The 19422-nt window shown below is 43.3% G+C and overlaps 1 protein-coding gene across 1 annotated transcript in view; it reads right to left on the bottom strand.

Moving 5' to 3' along the window:
- Window positions 1-501: 501 nt before the first annotated feature.
- The window catches only part of LOC140709307 (heterogeneous nuclear ribonucleoprotein A1-like), a 70717-nt gene continuing 51796 nt past the window's right edge, over window positions 502-19422 (bottom strand). Inside the window, 2 exon segments of the mRNA XM_073007913.1 lie at window positions 502-2022; window positions 2025-2626. Coding sequence (XP_072864014.1) covers window positions 1442-2022; window positions 2025-2626 — 1183 coding nt within the window. The 3' untranslated portion in view covers window positions 502-1441.

The raw sequence follows: 19422 nt of genomic DNA, 5'->3' as shown, positions 1-19422 counted from the left end.
AGCAGCACTTGTCTTTGTATTCTTTGTGTGGTGCAGTAAACAAAGCATCTCACACAGACTGGTTGCTGTAGAACAGAGTTCCTGCCATGTGCCAGCCACTGGTGCTGGGGATAGAGGGATGGGAGCTCTCAGAGGTACACTCTAAGTCCACGGACACCTATAATTTCTGGGCCACTCGCTGAGTGGAGAAGAACTGATTTTGTTTGAAACTGAAGTCCAAAGTCCAGCTCTGCCACTTACTGGTGGTCTGATCTTGGGCAAAGTTGCTTCATCTCTTTGAGCCTCAGTTTCTTTAGCTGTAAAATAAAGACAAGCTCCAAGATCCTTCCAAATTCTTATCATGACATGATATTTGTGTAACATATACATAGCCTGAAAATGAGATTCAAACTTTAGTTATTTTGGAAATTCTGTTTATTATGCCATGGATTGTGTCAAGCAGTTTCACCCAAAAGAAATATAGCATGGGCTATGAATGCAAGCCACATATGTCACCTTAAATTTGCTACTTAGCCACGTTTAAGTAAAAATAAACAGGTGAAATGAATTTCAATAATATATTTTCTTTAATCCAATATATCCAAACTGTTATCATTTCAACAAGTGGCACTGGCCACATTTCAGGTGCCCAATAGCCACGTGTGGTTGGACAGCGTGGCGTGAAGTGTGGCACAGGGGAGGTGGGCTTCGCTGCTGCTGCTGCCCTCTGGTGGATGTACAGGTGAGCGGCCTCCCACAAATGAGGCGTGTGGGTACAATGAAGTCACCAGCCCGTGTGTCCTACTAACCTTTATCATAGCCCCTTCACTCCTCTCATTTAAAGCATAGATACTAATTTTGATTTTTTTAACCCATTCGCTTGTTTATAGTTAAAGAGCCACCTTCGATTCACTAGTCAAAGTAATCACATTGAATCACAGCAGAGCAGAATAAATGAAAGATCTTCATGCAACTCCATACATGTGAGAAATATGGGCTCTTCTACTGACACTCTCTTAGGCCAGGAACTTAACTAGGTCATCTCTCTGCCTCAGTTGAAATTCCAGTCAACAACTGTTTATCTGTCATCCAAGGAAAAAGGAAACATAAATAACCTGAACTATTTTTTTAAAGGCATTTGTTCAGCATCACGATCAGACTATTACATTTAGCAATCAGCAGCATGGGTGCAAAAAACAATCTACATTAAAACCCTTTGTTGGAATGCTTTACACTTTCCACAGAACAGAAACTAAAATAACTTGTTATACAATTAGTCACAAATATAGTCCTCGAGTTTTTTTTGCCCATACACATGATTATTTGCCTAAAACATGTCTTCTTTGTAGCAGCTAGGCCCTGCCACCGTTGTGCTTGGCTGAGTTCACAAATCACAAGTTGTAACCTGTAGCTTCCATGTCACTTCTCTGGCTCTACTCTCCTGCTAAGCTTTGTTTCCTAATTAAAATCTTCTGCCACTGCCATAGCTACTGCTGCTACTGGAACCGCCATAGCCACCTTGGTTTTGTGGTTTGGCAAAGTATTGGCCTCCACCGCCATAGGGGCCAGAGCTTCTGCCTCCAAAATTTCCTCCCTTCATGGGTCCAAAATTTGAAAACTGACTATTGCAATTACCCAAATCACAGTAGCTTCTGCCACCTCCAAAATTGCTTCCACTACCACCGCCAAAGCCACCTCTGCCTCCGTTGTTAAAGCTGTCATAGCTGCCACTCCCGCCATAGCCACTGCCCTGGTTTCCATAACCCTGTCCACCACATCCATAGCCTCTGCTTCCTCCAGAGTAACCAGTGCTGCCTCCTCTATAACCACCATCATTACCAAACCCATTATAACCATCCCCATTGCCACCATATCCACCACCACCATGGCTGCCACCAAAGCCACCATGACCACTAAAGTTTCCTCCATGACCAGAATTGTCATTCCCACCAAAACCACCTCCATGACCACCACCAAAGTTTCCAGAACTTCTTTGGCCTCTTTGGCTGGAGGAAGCACTAACCATCTCTTGCTTTGACAGAGTTTCCTAACTTCACAGTTGTGGCCATTCACAGTATGGTATTTCTGAATGGCAATCTTATCCATGGAGTCATGGTTGTCAAAGGTTACAAAGGCAAAGCCCCTTTTCTTGCCACTGCCTCGGTCAGCCATGATTTCAATCACTTCCATTTTTCCAAACTGTTCAAAATAATCTATTAGGTGATGTTCTTCAGTGTCTTCTTTAATGCCACCAACAAATACCTCTTTCACAGTTAAATGGCCACCTGGTCTTTGAGAATCTTCTCCTGAGACAGCTCTCTTTGTTTCCACAGCTCTTCCATCCACCTTGTGTGGCCTAGCATTCATGACTGCATCCACCTCCTGCACAGTGGCATATGTGACAAACCCAAAGCCCCTGGAGTGCTTGGTGTTTGGATCTCTCATTACCACACAGTCCGTGAGCGTTCCCCATTGCTCAAAATGGCTCCTCAGGCTCTCATCAGTTGTTTCAAAGCTCAATTCTCCAATGAAGAGCTTCCTCCGCTGTTCCGGCTCTTTAGGAGACTCTGACTTATATATGATGGCAGGAAGAAGAGAGACTTTAACGATGCTGCATCGGTGGCATCCACGGGCGGAAAGGAGCAAGCTGACAAACGTATCTTAACCTGAACTATTTTTGCACTTCTTTCCTATAATAATTATGCTCAGAGTCATCCAGCAACCACATTGAAAGCTTCTGTGGGGCCTTCTGCATCACTGGAGAAGGAATTGATTGTGTCTGGTAAATTATAATTCTTTCCAAATTAGAACCAACTATATGACATAGGTTGTGACCTTCTAGTAAGTAGAGTATTTGATGAGCTGGAGAAAAATTATTTTGGAAAAGAAGAAAGAGATTTTGGATCCAGACTTAGATTTGACTCTTAACTATGCTATTTGCTATATGACTTTGAGTTTGAAATTTAGTCTTTTTAGATTTTAGTTTTCTTATCTGAAAAATAGAAATGATACCTCACATTGCAGGGTATTCTTAGTATTACATGATCACCATTTATTCAATAGATACTTATTGAGCACATATTATATGCCTGCCATACTCATGCACACACACACACACACACACACACACACACACACACACACACACAGAGCAGTGAATAAAATAGAATCCACCTCTCCTTTCATGGGGCTTTTAGCCTGGTAGGGAAAGAAAAGTGTTTGAAAAGGGGGCATACAGGACACCATGAAGGCATGAAGTTGGGAACCTTATGGAGTCTCAGGCAGGGTACCCTAAAGAAGTGATATTAAATGGAGACCATAACAATGAGTAGAGATCATCTAGATAGAGAGTTGTATGGAGAAGGGTAGAGGGTGTATAAGGCAGTATTCTAGGCAAACAGAACAGCATGTGCAAAGGCCCTGAGTTAAAAGAGAACATAGATCAGTTGAGCATCTGAAAGCAACTCAGTCCAGAACAGAAAGAAAAAGCAATGAGGCTGAAATTTATCGGGCCAGATACAGCAGGCTCTTGTGAGCCTATAAGAGTTTGGTACTATATTCAAAGAGCATGGAGCTATTGGAAGATATTAAACAGGAGGGTAATATTATTATATTTCTTTTTGAATTCTTTCTGGCTCTGCAGTAAGACAGGTATTCAGTTATGGTGAGGAGAACAAAGTGTAGGTTACAGCAGAAATAAAGGTGAAATATGATGGGATTTTGGACTAGACATGTGGTAGTGTGATGAAGAGAAGGAATTAATCATTAATCTAATGAATATTTATGTAGAATAAGAGAATTAATCGCATTGCTTTATTTTTATGAGTTGAACAGTGGCACATGGCTGATAGACTTTGCCTTGCTGAGCTTTTCCTAAGTATCTATAGTTCATTCAGCAAATATTACTGATGCTCTACTACATGCTACATGTTGTTCTAGGTGTGGGAAATACTGTGATGTCTTACTCCATTTTGTGTTGCTATAAAGGACTACTTGAGTCTGGGTAATTTATCAAAAAAAATTAGAAGAGATTTTTTTTCATATGTACTTTAAGTTCTAGGGTACATGTGCACAACATGCAGGTTTGATACATATGTATACATGTGCCATGTTGGTGTGCTGCACCCATTAACTCATCATTTACATTAGGTATTTCTCCTAATGCTATCTCTCCTCCTCTCCCTCATCCCCCAACAGGCCCTGATGTGTGATGCTCCCTGCCCTGTGTCCAAGTGATCTCATTGTTCAATTCCCACCTATGAGTGAGAACATGCGGTGTTTGGTTTTCTGTCCTTGTGATAATTTGCTCAGAATGATGGCTTCTAGCTTCATCGATGTCCCTGTAAAGGATATAACTTATCCTTTTTTATGGCTGCATAGTATTCCATAGTGTATATGTGCCACATTTTCTTAATCCAGTCTATCACTGATGGACATTTGGGTTGGTTCCAAGTCTTTGCTATTGTGAATAGTGCCGCAATAAGCATATGTGTGCATGTGTCTTTATAGTAGCATGATTTATAACCCTTTGGATATATACCCAGTAATGGGATTGCTGGGTCAAATGGTAATTCTAGTTCTAGATCCTTGAGGAATTGCCACACTGTCTTCCACAATGGTTGAACCAATTTACACTCCCACCAACAGTGTAAAAGTGTTCCTATTTCTCCCCATCCTCTCCAGTGTCTGTTGTTTCCTGACTTTTTAATGATTGCCATTCTAACTGGCGTGAGATGGTATCTCATTGTGGTTTTGATTTGCATTTCTCTGATGGCCAGTGATGATGAGCATTTTTTAATGTGTCTGTTGGCTGCATAGATGTATTCTTTCGAGAAGTGTCTGTTCACATCCTTTGTCCACTTTTTGATGGGGTTGTTTTTTTCTTGTAAATTTGTTTAAGTTTTTGTAGATTCTGGATATTAGCTTTGTATCAGATGGGTAGATTGCAAAAATTTTCTCCCATTCTGTGGGTTGCCTTTCACTCTGATGGTAGTTTCTTCTGCCGTGCCGAAGCTCTTTAGTTTAATTAGATCCCATTTGTCTATTTTGGGTTTTGTTGCCATTGCTTTTGGCGTTTTAGTCATGGAGTCCTTGCCCATGCCTATGTCCTGAATAGTATTGCCTAGGTTTTCTTCCAGGGTTTTAATGGTTTAAGTCTAAGATTTAAGTCTTTAATCCATCTTGAATTAATTTTTGTATAAGGTGTAAGGAAGGGATCCAGTTTCAGCTTTCTACATATGGCTAGCCAGTTTTCCCAGCACCATTTATTAAATAGGGAATCCTTTCCCCACTTCCTGTTTTTGTCAGGTTTATTAAAGATCAGAGGGTTGTAGATGTGTGGCATTATTTCTGAGGCCTCTGTTCTGTTCCACTGGTCTATGTATCTGTTTTGGTTACTGTAGCCTTGTGGTATAGTTTGAAGTCAGGTAACGTGATGCCTCCAGCTTTGTTCTTTTGGCTTAGGATTGACTTGGCCATGTGGGCTCTCTTTTGGTTCCATATGAAGTTTAAAGTAGTTTTTTTCCAGTTCTGTGAAGAAAGTCATTGGTAGCTTGATAGGGATGGCATTGAATCTATAAATTACCTTGGGAAGCATGGCCATTTTCATGATATTGATTCTTCCTGTCCATGAGCCCATGGAATGTTCTTCCATTTGTTCGTGTCCTCTTTTATTTCATTGAGCAGTGGTTTGTAGTTCTCCTTGAAGAGTTCCTTCACATCCCTTGTAAGTTGGATTCCTAGGTATTTTATTCTCTTTGTAGCGATTGTGAATGGGAGTTCACTCATGATTTGGCTCTCTGTTTGTCGAAGAGAAGAGATTTATTAGGCTTACAATTCTGCAGTCTGCACAAGAAACATAGTGCCAACATCTGCTTTTGGTGATGGCCTTAGGCTGCTTCCACTCATTACGGAAGGCAAAGAAGTGCCAGCTTGTAGAGGTCTCATGGTGAAAGAAAAAGCAAGAGTGAAAGTGGGGAGCTGCCAGGGTTTTTTAAACAACCAGCGTTCATGGGACCTAATAGAGTAAGAACTTACTTCCCAAAAAAGGCTTAATCTATTCATGAAGGGTCCACCCCCATGACCCAAACATCTCCCATTACCCAATTCTAAAGCCACTTTCACATATTCAGCTATCTTTATAGCAAGACCCCACTCTTGGTACCAGTTTTCTTTTTCTATTTTGTTTTGCTATGAAGGAATGCCTGAGGCTGGATAATTTGTAAAGAGAAAAGGTTCATTTGGCTTACAATTCTGATGTGTGGAAAGGTTCAATATTGGGCACCTAGTGGTCTCAGGCTGCTTCCACTCATGGCAGGCAGTAGGTGAGGGAGAGCCCATGTGTGCAGAGATGGCGTGGTGAAAGAGGAAGCAAGGGGCTGGGGAGTGCCAGGCTCTTTTTCAACAACCAGCTCTTGAAGGAACTTTAGAGCAAAAACTCACTCACCCCCGAGGGAGGGCATTACTCTATTTATGAGGGATCTGCCCCCATCACTCAAACACCTTCCATTAGGCCCCACCTCCAACACTGGGCATCAAATTTCAACATGAAGTTTGGAGGGGACAAATAACTAAACCATAGCAGATGGTAAATGAAAACAGACCAAAATTTCAGCTCTCATGGAAATTATATTCTTTTGGAAATATAGTAAAGATAATGTATGAAAGTAGGTGCCACATGGTAGTAACCAAAAAACATAGATTCATTTCCTTCTTCCCTTTCCTAGCTATGGCAGAGAAACCCAATTTGTATATTTACATTTAAATAACTCTGTGAAATTAGTCTGCAAGCTAAACCAATGCCGTACTACCAGATAAAAGTTTGAGATTCCCATGGTGTCAACCATACTCGCTGTTGATCTCTGTTTGGATCTCACTTCCTGTCTTCTCACCTAAACCATGGCCCCACATTATTGCCTGCTAGTTATTTTCACTTGTATGCTATACTGAAGGGAACAACAAGAGGGAAGAAGTTAGCAAGGAAGAATAACACTAGAACTAAAAGTTAGGGCTTTCTTTTTGTTGAACACATACTGGGCATCAGCACTGTGCTGACTTCTTTGCATCACAATTCTAGGAGTATGGCATTATCATCCCTGTTTCACAGATAAAGATGCTAAGTCTTAGTTTCCTGGGATGAGAAGTTGCTTCTGTCTGAATAATTAGCAAGCAATTTTAGCTGCCTTTCTCCTTCCATTTCTCTGCCAAGAGGAGATAACAGAGTAACTCCTATATCTACAATTTTAAAATTCTCATGGCTTAAAGACTCTACCAGTGCAAAGAGTTCTTTCCACTCCTCCATCTTTATTTCATAACCTCATACCATTCATTTTTGGTCCAGGTTTCTTTCTTTAGCTCCATAAGGCATCTCAGATTTTGTGTTTCAGCCAACAGGCATGCATGGGGACACCAGATACTCTATTTAAAAGCATGGACCACTACATTAACAAGAAGTATTTACATGCTATGGGTTGAGAAACCTGCATCTCCTAACTGCAATGAAAGAAGGGCTGCCTGCAATGCTGCTGGTTACAGCTAGACATAAAACCCATTATCAGCTCATTGGCTGTTTGGACATAAAACTGCTTGGTCTCACAAAGATATTTCCTCACCATGGGGATAAGTTTAATAAGAACTACAGATGATAGTAAAAAGCACATTTATTTTCTATAACCTACAGAAAGTCTTTATTGCATATAGGATAAATAACAGGCTACTGTGAGTTACTGGTCTGTAATTCCACTTAGGAGGTTTGGGGCATGAAACACAGTGGGGAGAAATTGCTGTTTTAAAAATGAGGCCTGGGAGTTGGAGGCCCAGGAGAGGAGGAAGATGAGTTTCTGTGTGAAAAGATGACAACCCGCTGTCAAGCAATGGTCCAGCACAGCCACATTCATGAAGGCATGGGCAGCCTTTCTACTCAGCAGCAGGTGGCCTGAGGCAAAATTACTAAGCAATACAAACATTATCTTGCCTCATACTTAATGATTTTCAAAACTATACCATAACCCATCTTTTCACTGGACCCTTACAAACACCACTGGAGATAAGCAAAATGAGGACTCGTATCCCCATTTTACAGATGGGAGAGCAATGTTCACATAGGACAGCCAGGATTTCAGAATATGCTGTTGTATCATGCAGAACGCAGACCTTCAAAGACCACAGGATATGCAGATCTGGCTCCTGTTACCTCTCTGATCTCATCCCAGTCAGTTCCCAGCATGCACATCCTTGCTTCTTCTCAGATGCTCCAGGCATGCTCTGGTTTATAGCCTTCGTACATGACCTTCCTTCTACCTGGAATCCTCATCCCCCAGGTATCAGAATGGTGTCCTCCCTCAACTCCATTTAGATCTGTGCTCACATATCACCTTCATTCTACTCTATTTCCATTTGCAACCCCACCCCGATACTCCCTCTTTCCCTTTTCTGCTTTGTTTTTATCCATAGCACTTAATCATCTTCTGACAGTCAGTATATTGTCTTTATTTGTTTACTATCTACTTTTCCCATCAGAATGTAAGCTCCTTGAGGGCAGAGAATTTTGTCTGCTTTGTTTACCACTATATGTTTGACCAGTGATGGACATATGCTAGATGCTCAGCAAATACATGTTGAATAGATTAATGTATGCATAAATCTATATTAGTACTATAGGGAATGAGGGTGAGTGATCACAGGGCTTCAAGAAAGGGTCTCACTCTGTCACCCAGGCTGAAGAGCAGTGGCATCATCTTGGCTCACTGCAACCTCTGTCTTCTGGGCTCAAGTGATCCTCCTGCCTCAGCCTCTCAAGTAATTGGAAACACAGGCATGTGCCATCATACCCAGTAATTATTATTACTATTTGTATTTTTTTGTATAGACAGGGTCTCCCTATGTTGCTCAGGCTGGTCTCAAACTCCTCAGCTCAAGCAATCTGCCTCCCTTGGCCTCACACAGTGCTAAAATTCCATGTGTGAGCTGCCGTGCCTGACCTCATGTGCATTCTTAATGTTGGGTTATGTCACCTTGCTCATCACAACCTAACTTCCCCATTTTCTGGCTCTCAGGCTCTGCCTTCTCAACAATGCCCCAGTGCAAGATGTCTTCTGTCTGATCCTCCAGATCCATGCTCCAGGCTTCTCCACTCAGCCCAGAGCCCCAGGATGCTATCTGTGTGAACTACACCATGGGCTCTCTTGTTCTCTTTTGTCCTCTGGTTGAGGTAGGCCAACAGGGTCTTGACAAGAGACCAAGTTAGTGTATTCACTCCGTTGGCTTCCTCCCTGTGTCCTCACCTTGGGATGGCTTCCTTTCTCAACCAAAAGTCACTGCTCTGCTCAAGATGGCTTCTTCGCAGGACTTCCTGGTCTTAGTTCCAGTACCTGCTCCCTCACCCACACCATCCATTTCCAGGAGTGGTAGCAGCCCTGCACATTGCTCTATCTCCTATGTTTTCCCTATACTCTGCTCACTTAAACAATCCCTTTATTAAACCCTCTTTGAATTACTCTAATCCAGTGTACCTTCTATTTTCTACTAGGACCCTAACTGATGACACACTTTGTAAACTCTGATTTTCCCCTCTGGCCTCAGTCAACCTGATTCTCCCTCTTTCAATGGGAGTGTGCATATTACATGTGTAAAGTGCCTACCACAGTGCTTAATATATTGTAAGTGCCATGAATGTTTATTTTTTTTTTTTTATTATGAATCCCTTCATAATCTGATTCCTGTCTTCTTTCCACCTTTAATCATTTCTACTCCCCTTGGCCACCCCCATTGTACTGGGTTGAATAGCATCCCCTCAAAATTCATGTCTACCCAGAAACTCAAAATATAACCTTATTTGGAAGTAGGATTCTTGCAAATGTATTTAGTTAAAATGAGGTCAAACTGGATTAGGGTGAGTCTAATCCTATTGAATTAGACCAATAGGATCAAGTCCAATAGGACAAATTAGAAACCACCCTAATCCAATAACTGTTGTCTTTATAAGAAGAGAAAACCAAGACACGCACATAAGTAGAACAGCCACGTAAAGACAGGGGCAGAAACTGGAGCACTACAGCTGCAAGCCAAGGAATGCTGAGGACTGCTAGCAACTGCTAGAAGATAGAGAGAGGCAAGGAAGGATTCTTCCCCAGAATCTTCAGAGAGAGTATAGCTTTGCCGACACCTTGGTTTTGGACTTCTAGCCTCTAGAAACTGCAAGAGAATAAATTTCTGTTGTCTTAAGCTACCCCAGTTTGTGGTATTTTGTCATGGCAGCTTTAGGGAATACATATACCCACCAACTCCACATTGAGTGCCCACAATGAACACGGTCTTTCTCACCTTCAGGTCCTTGCATAAGCTGCCTAGGAGCATCCTCTCACCTGTTTTCCACCTGACCACCTCCTGCTTGCTATTCCTCACATTGTGCCTTATCCTGAGACCTTCCCTGACCATCCAGGTCTAACTTAGGGTAGCCTCTCTTCTGAGTTGCACTACACTCTGTCTTTTTGCCATCACAACACCTATCACATTGCACAACAGTTGCAACACTGTTACGTGACTGGTTGTAACACCATTTATTGCACTGTAGGATTTGTGAGGACAACCCTCTCCATCTTACAATCCAATCCGTCTATTCTTAGTTGTATTATGAGTGCCTAGTATGTGTTAATGCTGAGTGGCACTCATTAATTGCTTACTACATACTCAGTACCATTCTAAGTTATTTACATTAACTCATGTACATCAACTTGCTACCTTATGAGGCAGGTACAATTAATTTTCCCATTCTGTAGTTGGCTACAATGAAAAGCACGGGCTGAGACATCTGCATTATTCTTGGCATTCTTCCAGGTGCACTTTGCAATTCCACCAGCAAACCCCATTGCATGATTTCAGTTTCCAAGTGCAAATCCATCTTAGCCTTAAACTCATTTATGCCATTCGCTCCCACTATATCAGCCACGCTCGACTGTTGCATCGTGCAATAACTCTCTGCCAGCCTCCGAACAGTTTTCCCAGTCATCAAGAAGGTGCAATTGATTCAAAGTGTTAATATTTGCTCACCACTGAGACCATCCGGGGGCTTCATCACTCATAGCAATGCCACCCGCTGGAGCTACAGAAGTGCAGGGCTCTCGAAGGCTATGCATGAGCTGATGATGAGAGATGCAGGCTTCTTGGATAAGCAAAATCTCATCACGGAAAGATGTGCATCCTCTCCCCTAACTTGGGCTTTCTGACAGACAGATGAGAAGAGGTTTAAAGTAAAATAAATGGAAATTGCATATCTGTTCATGCTATGAAATCCTGGAGTTCCTGAATCCTCACACATTCATTGAACTATCTTGTATATTAAATATGTACTAAGTGCCAGACTTTCTGCTAGTTGCCAGGAACACAACACAAAATAAAAGGAAGGCTCCATGGTACCCATCTTCCTGCCTTCAGGTAGGAACACACCTGTACATCTGTGGCCATCTGCTCTATCTCAGTTCCTTTAAGACAACTGGACTGACTCACAGAGAAAAGTGAGGACTGTACCAGGGCCATTTGCAGTGAAGGTCTCAGCCCCACCTTCTTGCTCTGCACATAGCCGGCCCCTGCCTGTCTCCCTCACTGTGTCCTGCCTCTTAGCATGGGTTGCTATTTTAAGATCCTCCTTTTGCCTCCCTGGGCTGATCACTGCCATTACACCTTCCTTGGAAGCAGCAAAATGGGGTGGCCATGAGCATGGGCTCTCAGCCAGGCAGCCTGAGTTGAATCCATCTCTGCTATACTCTAGCTGTTTAACCATAGGGAAGTCACTGCAACCCACGTACCCCAGTTTCTTCATCCATAAAATGGCAACACAAATGACAGTCACTATTTAAGAAGGTTGTTGAGACAATTGAATGAGGTAACAGGCAAAGTGTTTAAGATGGTGTCTGACACACAGTAATCACTCAATAAACATACTGGGTAATTCTGTTGTTAGTATTATTATCACCTGGTTGATACTGGATACACACATGCTACTATAAATCTTGTCATCTCTTTTTATTTACACACATATTTTTCTTTTGTTTAGCAAAGGTTTATCAACTGGCCACAAAGCTCCATTTAGGAACTATGGGGGCTACAAAGGAGAAATAAGATGCAGTCCTCAACTTCAAGGAGCACACAGTCTAATGGCATAAACAAGCAAGACTATTAAAAATAGCCCAATGCACTACATGGGGTGCTTTATATGCTTGCCATTTTCAGTCTGCCCAATAATCTCATGGAGTAAGCACTCATTATCGTCATCTTCATTTCACAAGAAGTCACAGAGAGGCTAAGCAATTTCTCCAGGCTTACACAGCTAGGAAATGTCAGAGAAAGGATGTAACAACAGGCAGTCTGACTCCAGAGGCGACACTCAGGGTCCCTATGCTAGGCAACGATCACGGCACTGACAACTGTGCTGGAACTTCCTGGGAGCTCCCGGAAAGGCACCACAAAGAGGACTGATTTCTGACTAATGAGCAGGACTTTTCATGTAGTGCAGAGGAAGGCACACCAAGCCTGGAGGAGCAGGCTGAGCAAAGTGGGGAGAGCACACATTCGGGAAAGGGGCAGTCTGGGGATTCCAGAGGCTGGCCTCTGTGTGGGGAGAGCAGCAGGGTGAGGGGGAAGGGCGGCAAAGGAGCCAAAGGTCAGGCGAGTCCAGGCCAAGGAGTCCACACATCTCTCATAGGCAGTAGGGGCTCACCTGCTGAATGATGTGGTTGGATCTGCAATTTAAGAAGAAAATCAAAAGCCAACTCTCTCCAACAGACTTCTCTGCTGGTTCTCTAAGGTAAGGAGGAGGTACAGAAGACAGCCAGAATCACGCCCACAGTTATGTGTATTATGGTCTGTGCTGTGGATAAAAGAGCATAGAGATTCTTGTAGATAGACCAGTTTTTCACCCTCGATTTCCTTCTTCTTACTGTATGACTTTGGAAAACTTGCCTCACATTTCTGAGCTCATTTGCTCCCCAGAGTAAAGAGCAACTGGTGAAAGCCGCCTCACAGGGTAGGTAAGTGGAAGAGTAAATTGAGAAAATGCGGGTGCCCAGGAGATCTTTATTTATTTATTTATTTTGACAGTTCCTCTGTTGCTGCCCTTTCTGCACCTTCTGTGGGGTTTTTGGGGTCTCCTGCCCAAGGTCCCATAAAGTCCTGGCCTGCGAACAGACAAGCATGTCTCAAGTGTTATAAGTGAGTGTGCAGAAGTCCCAGGGTACTGCCAATTCTCAGCTGCCTGGGCCAGCAGCCATGGGCTGTTAAGCAAGAGGCAACATTAGCCCGAGCAGTGTCTTCCATGATTACCTTTGCTCACACACCTTTTCCTGCTGTGACATCACATTACAACGTGGAACATCTGGTTCCTTGGCAGGATAATGCCACATCTAACTGTGGGAGGACACTGTTTGGGGAAGCCAGCCAAGCCAGAGGCTGCCTGCCTCCCTGCTGCTTCCTCCAGTGCTGACAGCAAGAAGGATGAAGAAGGAAGAGCCCCGGGTCCTCAGGGCCTCCATCCCTCCCTTTGGCAGGGGAGAGGAACAGTCGTGGCCAGGGCAGAGGATGCTCAGATCTGACATGGGCTCAGAAACATCCTCACTGACCCCATTCTTTCACACACATGGGCTCAACACCTCAGGGTATCAGACAATAGGCAGTGACAAATCCATAGGCTTTTGAATGAAAAAGACCCAGGAGTGAGTTCTAGCTTTGCAACCCTGAGCAAGTCACTTAACCTCTCTGTTTTAGTATTCTAGGGTCGCTGAAACAAAGTGCCACAAACCAGGTGACGTCAACAACAGCATTTACTGTCTCACAGTTGAGGAGCTAGGAGTCCCAGATCCAGGTGTTGGCAAGGCTATTTCCTTCTGATGGCTGTGAGATGAATCCATTCCAGGCTTCTCCTCTAGCTTCTGGAAGTTTTCTGGTGACCTTTGGCATTGCTTGGCTTTTGGAAGAGTCATACTGATCTCTGCCTTCGTCTTCACATGGCACTGCGTCTATCCGTCTGTCCAAATTTTTGCTTTTTATAGGGAAATCAGTTATACTGGATTACAACCCCTCCCCGGTCCCTCATAATGGCATCTCCTAACTAACTCTATCTGCAATGACCCTATTCCCAAACAAAGTCACATTCTAAGGTACCGAATGTTAGGACTTCAACATATACATTTGGGGTGAGAGGAGGGGTACAGCTCTACCCATAACATTCTCTAAGGCTGTTCTCTTCTCACTAGAGTGAGGGTAATAAAGGCTGATAAAGCTTTAGTATCCCCACAGGGCTTATTGCACCTCGTAGGGCTGTGTGACAGTTAAATGAGGTAGGGAATGTAACTACCTGACAAAGAGCAGGTATCAGTAAATGTGATTTCCTTTCCCCAAGATGGAGAGAGACTTCTTTTCCATGTAGTTAATCTGCTATCCACAAATTAACTGAGCTTAGTATCTACCCTAATGTGCCCCTAGTAGGAATTTAAAGGTCATTTAACCTAACCTCCATCTCAAATAGTAAGGAAACTGAGGCCCCCAAAAATCATTTTGCTGATTTAATGACTAGCCTTGGGCTAGAACTAATTTTTCTCCTTGGAATAAGAAGCCATTTAATCCGGGGAACATTCTCTGTATTAAAATATCCTATATATAGCTCCTCACTGCCCTACAATAACACTTGCAGTTTGTCTTATGTAGCATAAGCGGTCTTTCTCAAACCCTCCCCATAGCCATCACCTTGTTCAGGTTGTTCTACACAATAGCAACAGGCAGGGATAACTTATGGCACTAGACAGATGAGAAAACGGAGGCTCAGAAAGCTACAGGGCTTGGTAGAGGTCACAGACCTCATAAGTAGCAAGACAAGAATTAGAGTGCAAGTCTCACTATAGCTTTGCCAGGGCTTTCTCCTCTATTGCATGGTTTTATATGTGTGTCTTAGTTACCTTCAAATGGTAGAATCCCATGCAAGGAGGGCTTCTTGGGAAGGCCCTGGCCACCTGCCTCCGCTGTTCCGGCTTCCAAGACCTTCCATACAACTATCCTTGCTTCCTCTTTGAAACATCCATCTTTCGTCTTGCTGCTCTGCTGCTCCACAGAATCCACAGTCACAGAGCAAGGCATAGGGAGACATGGCAAGCTCCCCAGGTTCTTTTCCTGGTGCAGGGTGAGAACACTCACTATGGTGCCAGGAATTCCAGCCCTGATGCTCCATCAGGTGAGGCATTTGATGGAGGGCCTACCTGGTCACCCAGATGACTTTCTGCTTTGAGAAAGTTTCTCAGCCCTGAGATGAGTAGATACTACACACCATGCTCTCCCTCACACAGGTGTGTCTGAAGAAACATGCACCGGGATCTGGGTGAGTCATTTGCAAGAAATGTCAGGAAAGCACACAATGAGACAACTGCATGTGAACACGGGGTTGACTGATAGAGCTGAAAAGTCAGAGAAGGCCAGGGCCAAACTCAGCATATGAACTCATAACTCTGATTTATCAACCAACTGATTTATTCATTCATTCATGCAACAAATACTGATTGAGGGATTACCATGTGCAAAGCACTCTACTAGGTACTGCCCAGGAATAAAGAAGACAACACGGTCCTCACTACCTGGGGCTCTCTGGTCCTTCACCACAGACTGTCCGAAAAGGCCCATTCCATTGGCACCAAAAGGCTTGTTTTAGGGATAGAAAAGAACAAAATAATTACAGAAAACAAGGCAAGCAGCAGAGCCTTTTGGCTGCTTCGGGGTCACAGTGCTGTAAATAACAGAATGTTATAATGGCCTTGGGGTACAATAACTGAAGAGGGGTGTGAGTCATTTCGTGATGCAAGAAAAAAAAATGACATCTTTACAACAGCTGCAAATTAGCCTTGCTATAGGAAAAAATCGAGGAAATGTTTCATAGGAGCAAGGATCCTTGCACATAACAACCTTTCAGAGAGGACTCTGTAGACCAGAAGCACTAGAACCTAAAGTCCAGTGTATAGCCCGGACCCCACACTAGGCACAGACTCAGCCTGTGGTAGCCAGAATTAAGGTCATGGAGTAGAAAGAGTGTCTATTTAGAAATCAGAGAGCTTGAAGTCTGGCATCTATCAAGCCCCTTGCAAGCTAGAGATCTTGGCCAAGCAACTGGGTATCTCAGAGCCCTGAGTTTTTATCTGTAAAATGGGCATATTCACAACAAAATACACAGAGAGCCCTCTATGTGGTGTCTGTCCTTTCTCTGCATTATCTCGCCGAGTCCCCAGTTCAACCCCGTGAAGTAGGTCCTAGGTTATCACCATATTTCACAATGGGAAAGCCGCAGGTGGACAGCCCACGCAAGCTGCCATTTCTACAGCGGCTAAGTGGAGAAGATAAAACTGGTGCTCTATAGCACTGAACCCTTAACAGCTTTAACAATAATAATAACTGATTCCCAGTGAGAAAGTGAGGAATATATGAAATGTCATGTGTAAAAGCATTTGTTAAAAATCACAAAGTATTGCATACAGATGAGGGGGTTTATTATTTCTTCCCTCCGTGGGCATGAATAGACTTACAATAAGCCAAAGAAATTTCATGTTAAATCCTACTCTCCCTTTATTCCTCAACTGTTATAGTAAAATGAGGGGCTAGGGATTTTGGGAAACACTCAGGAGCCAAGGAACCAGCTATAGAGATATGAGATAGGGAAGAAAGAACCACAGGGCCTCGTAGTGCACACAATTTGCAAGCTGATGTACAAACTATTTGCTGGGACCAATTACTCTCATCTTAATTAATGAACACACAACCCACAATCTGTCTGAGAAATGCAAAAAAATATGGCATGTGTTTAGAGGCCGCAGTGTGCCAGCCACCAGATCTGGAAGCACCTTCCCAGACTGCTGGGCTGGGAGTCACCATGGAGACCACATTTTAGCATCCTAATGACACTGAAATTCAGTTCAAACCAGCTTTTCAAAGTGCCCATGTGAAGTGCTTGCTGTGTGGCTGGCAGTGGGTTAGGCACTGTGGAGTGCTCAGAATAAAGGCAGCCCACTCCTTGCCCTAGAGGATGAAGGAGGAAGGATTGTTCGTCAACCCACCAGCCTTGATTTGTGCCTCCAGTCTACTCAGTGCAGTGCCTGGCACTGCAGGGGACTCCAAAGCTGAGGCCACCGACTTGCTTTCCAGGCATTTAACTTGGACAGGTGGTAATGACAATCGATAAATTTGCTGAGGGCTTATTCTGAGTTAGGTACTATGGTACCTATGCCAATTGCATATATTATCTCGTTTTATCCTCACAACAACCCCATGAATGAATTGACTATTAATTGCTAAAATTTATTGAGCACTTACCCTGTGCTATGCATGCCCTAGGCCAAGTACTGGTAGTTCCCAGGATTTAAAAGCTTGGGCAAGATCACTGGTTAGGAAGTGTCACAATCAGGATTTGAACCCAGGATGTTTAGCTTCAAATGCAGGGTGAATTTAACCATTATATTATAGTGTATTAATTCAGCTGATACTTATTGAATGCCTTTGAGGAAGATAAGAATCTTATATTTTAGCAAATTTCAAGTATACAATACAGTATTATTGACTACAGTCACCATGCCATACAAGTATACCTTAATAAAACTGGATTTTTTTTTAAAAGAGTCTAAAATAAAAGACTCTTATATTTTAGTAAAGGGAACTGGGTGTGAGGGGAAACAAGCAATAAACAAATTCAGTTCATAACGACTCTGATTTGTACTGAAAAGAAAATGTACTTCGTGAGTCGATACAAAGGGTGAGAATGGAACAAGATGGTCCCTCCCAGCGGAGAAGGCGCAGTGGCCATGGTCAAGTTGGAGGGCTCCCCTGAAGCAGACACCAAGACAGAGTAGTATGCAGGATGTGTATTAGGATGTGCAGTGCTCTTGGAATCTGTGGAGAGGGAACAGGAGGCAGGGGTCAGCAGAGGGCGATGTCGAGCTGCACTGCAGGCCAGGGACAGTCTTGGCCAACCCTGAGGGAGTCCTGGAGGTTGAACAGTCATGCAGACTTGTCCTGACCTGATACCTCCACATCAACAAGTTATTGGATGAGGTCTATCAGAGGAAAGATATGACCTTGGGCAAGGCAGCTCCCTGTAGCCGAGGCAATCCCAGAGAAGGCTAGCAAGTGCAAGCTGTCTGCCCACTGCACTCTCAGAAGCTGGACCAACAAGTCCCATCTTTAAGGAATTTCTGGATGACACCTCACAGTGTCCACCACAAGGGTGATGGTAGAGGAATCTCTGAGGCAGTGACAACTGAGCTGAATCCTAAATAAGATGGAGAAGACCAAGTGATGAAAAAGGCCAAGGTTACATAATGAGTAAGAAGTAGAGCCAGGCCTCAAATTCAGGCATCTGGGCTCTTGGGTGGCACCTTTGACTATTGCACTGTGCTGTTGCCCCGGGTGCAAATCCCTGGCTATATTAATAGAGGCAGAGTCCAGCTCAAGGGGCAGGAGTCTTGCTCCTCAGATACCATGAGACACTGGAATCACTTATTTTTCACCTGTCCATTTTCCACCTTTCCACCTGTCCATCTATAATCAATCTATCTATATTATTTTGGTAGGAGCATTTTTTAAAAAGTAAGGGAGATACAGTCTATGAGTTAAGAGTGAAATCTCTGTAGCCAACACTCTAGAATCAAATCCTAGCCATACGTATACTAGCTGGGTTTATTGCCATCTCCTTTTAGGCCTCAACCAGTTCATATGTACAACGAGTGGGGGGTAATGAGTGTTCCATACACACACAGCTGTTGTATTGGGGATAATGAGTGTTCCATACACATAAGCTGCTGTATTAAAATAAATAAATAAAGCATTGAGGACAGTGCCTGGCACACAATAATCTTTATCTCAACAAATTTTATATACTATTATCACAAACAATAAGATAGTATGGAGAATTTAAAGACAGTCTTAGCCAGAAGGGAAGAAGATGAGAAGACGGGAATACAGTTCTCAAACATTTGAAGTGGAGATGCTGAGCAGAGGGACAAGTTTTCTACTGTGAGACTCCAAGGAAGGTAAAATTTAGGGAAGGCTCACATTGGGTCCATGAAGAGCACTAGTGCAGATGAGACACCAGACAAAACAGGAAGTATCCTGGCACATAGAGGCTGCCAGCCAGGGGTGAAGTGGAGGAAACTCGGTGGAAGGTTGCAGGAGAAACCTTTAAGGGTCCTTGCATCTCTACGGTTCTGAGGTAGGAGGCTTCTATAATGCTTTCCAATTCCATGCAGTAGTGTTTTCTTTCTTTAATTCACCTACATACAGCGGGGAAAAGGATGCATTCATTCACTATTTGTCAGGAACATAGCAAAACTCAAAAAGATGTCTGTTTGGATTTCTGGAACACTTCAGAACCTCAAAAGAAAGATTATAGGTTAAAAGCACCATGATTGGCCAGGCACGGTGGCTCAT

This window comes from Chlorocebus sabaeus, chromosome 20, assembly GCF_047675955.1.
Source record: "Chlorocebus sabaeus isolate Y175 chromosome 20, mChlSab1.0.hap1, whole genome shotgun sequence".
Taxonomy (NCBI): Eukaryota; Metazoa; Chordata; class Mammalia; order Primates; family Cercopithecidae; genus Chlorocebus; species Chlorocebus sabaeus.
The sequence above is the reverse complement of the archived record's forward strand: the minus strand, read 5'-3'. Positions and strand labels throughout refer to the sequence as shown.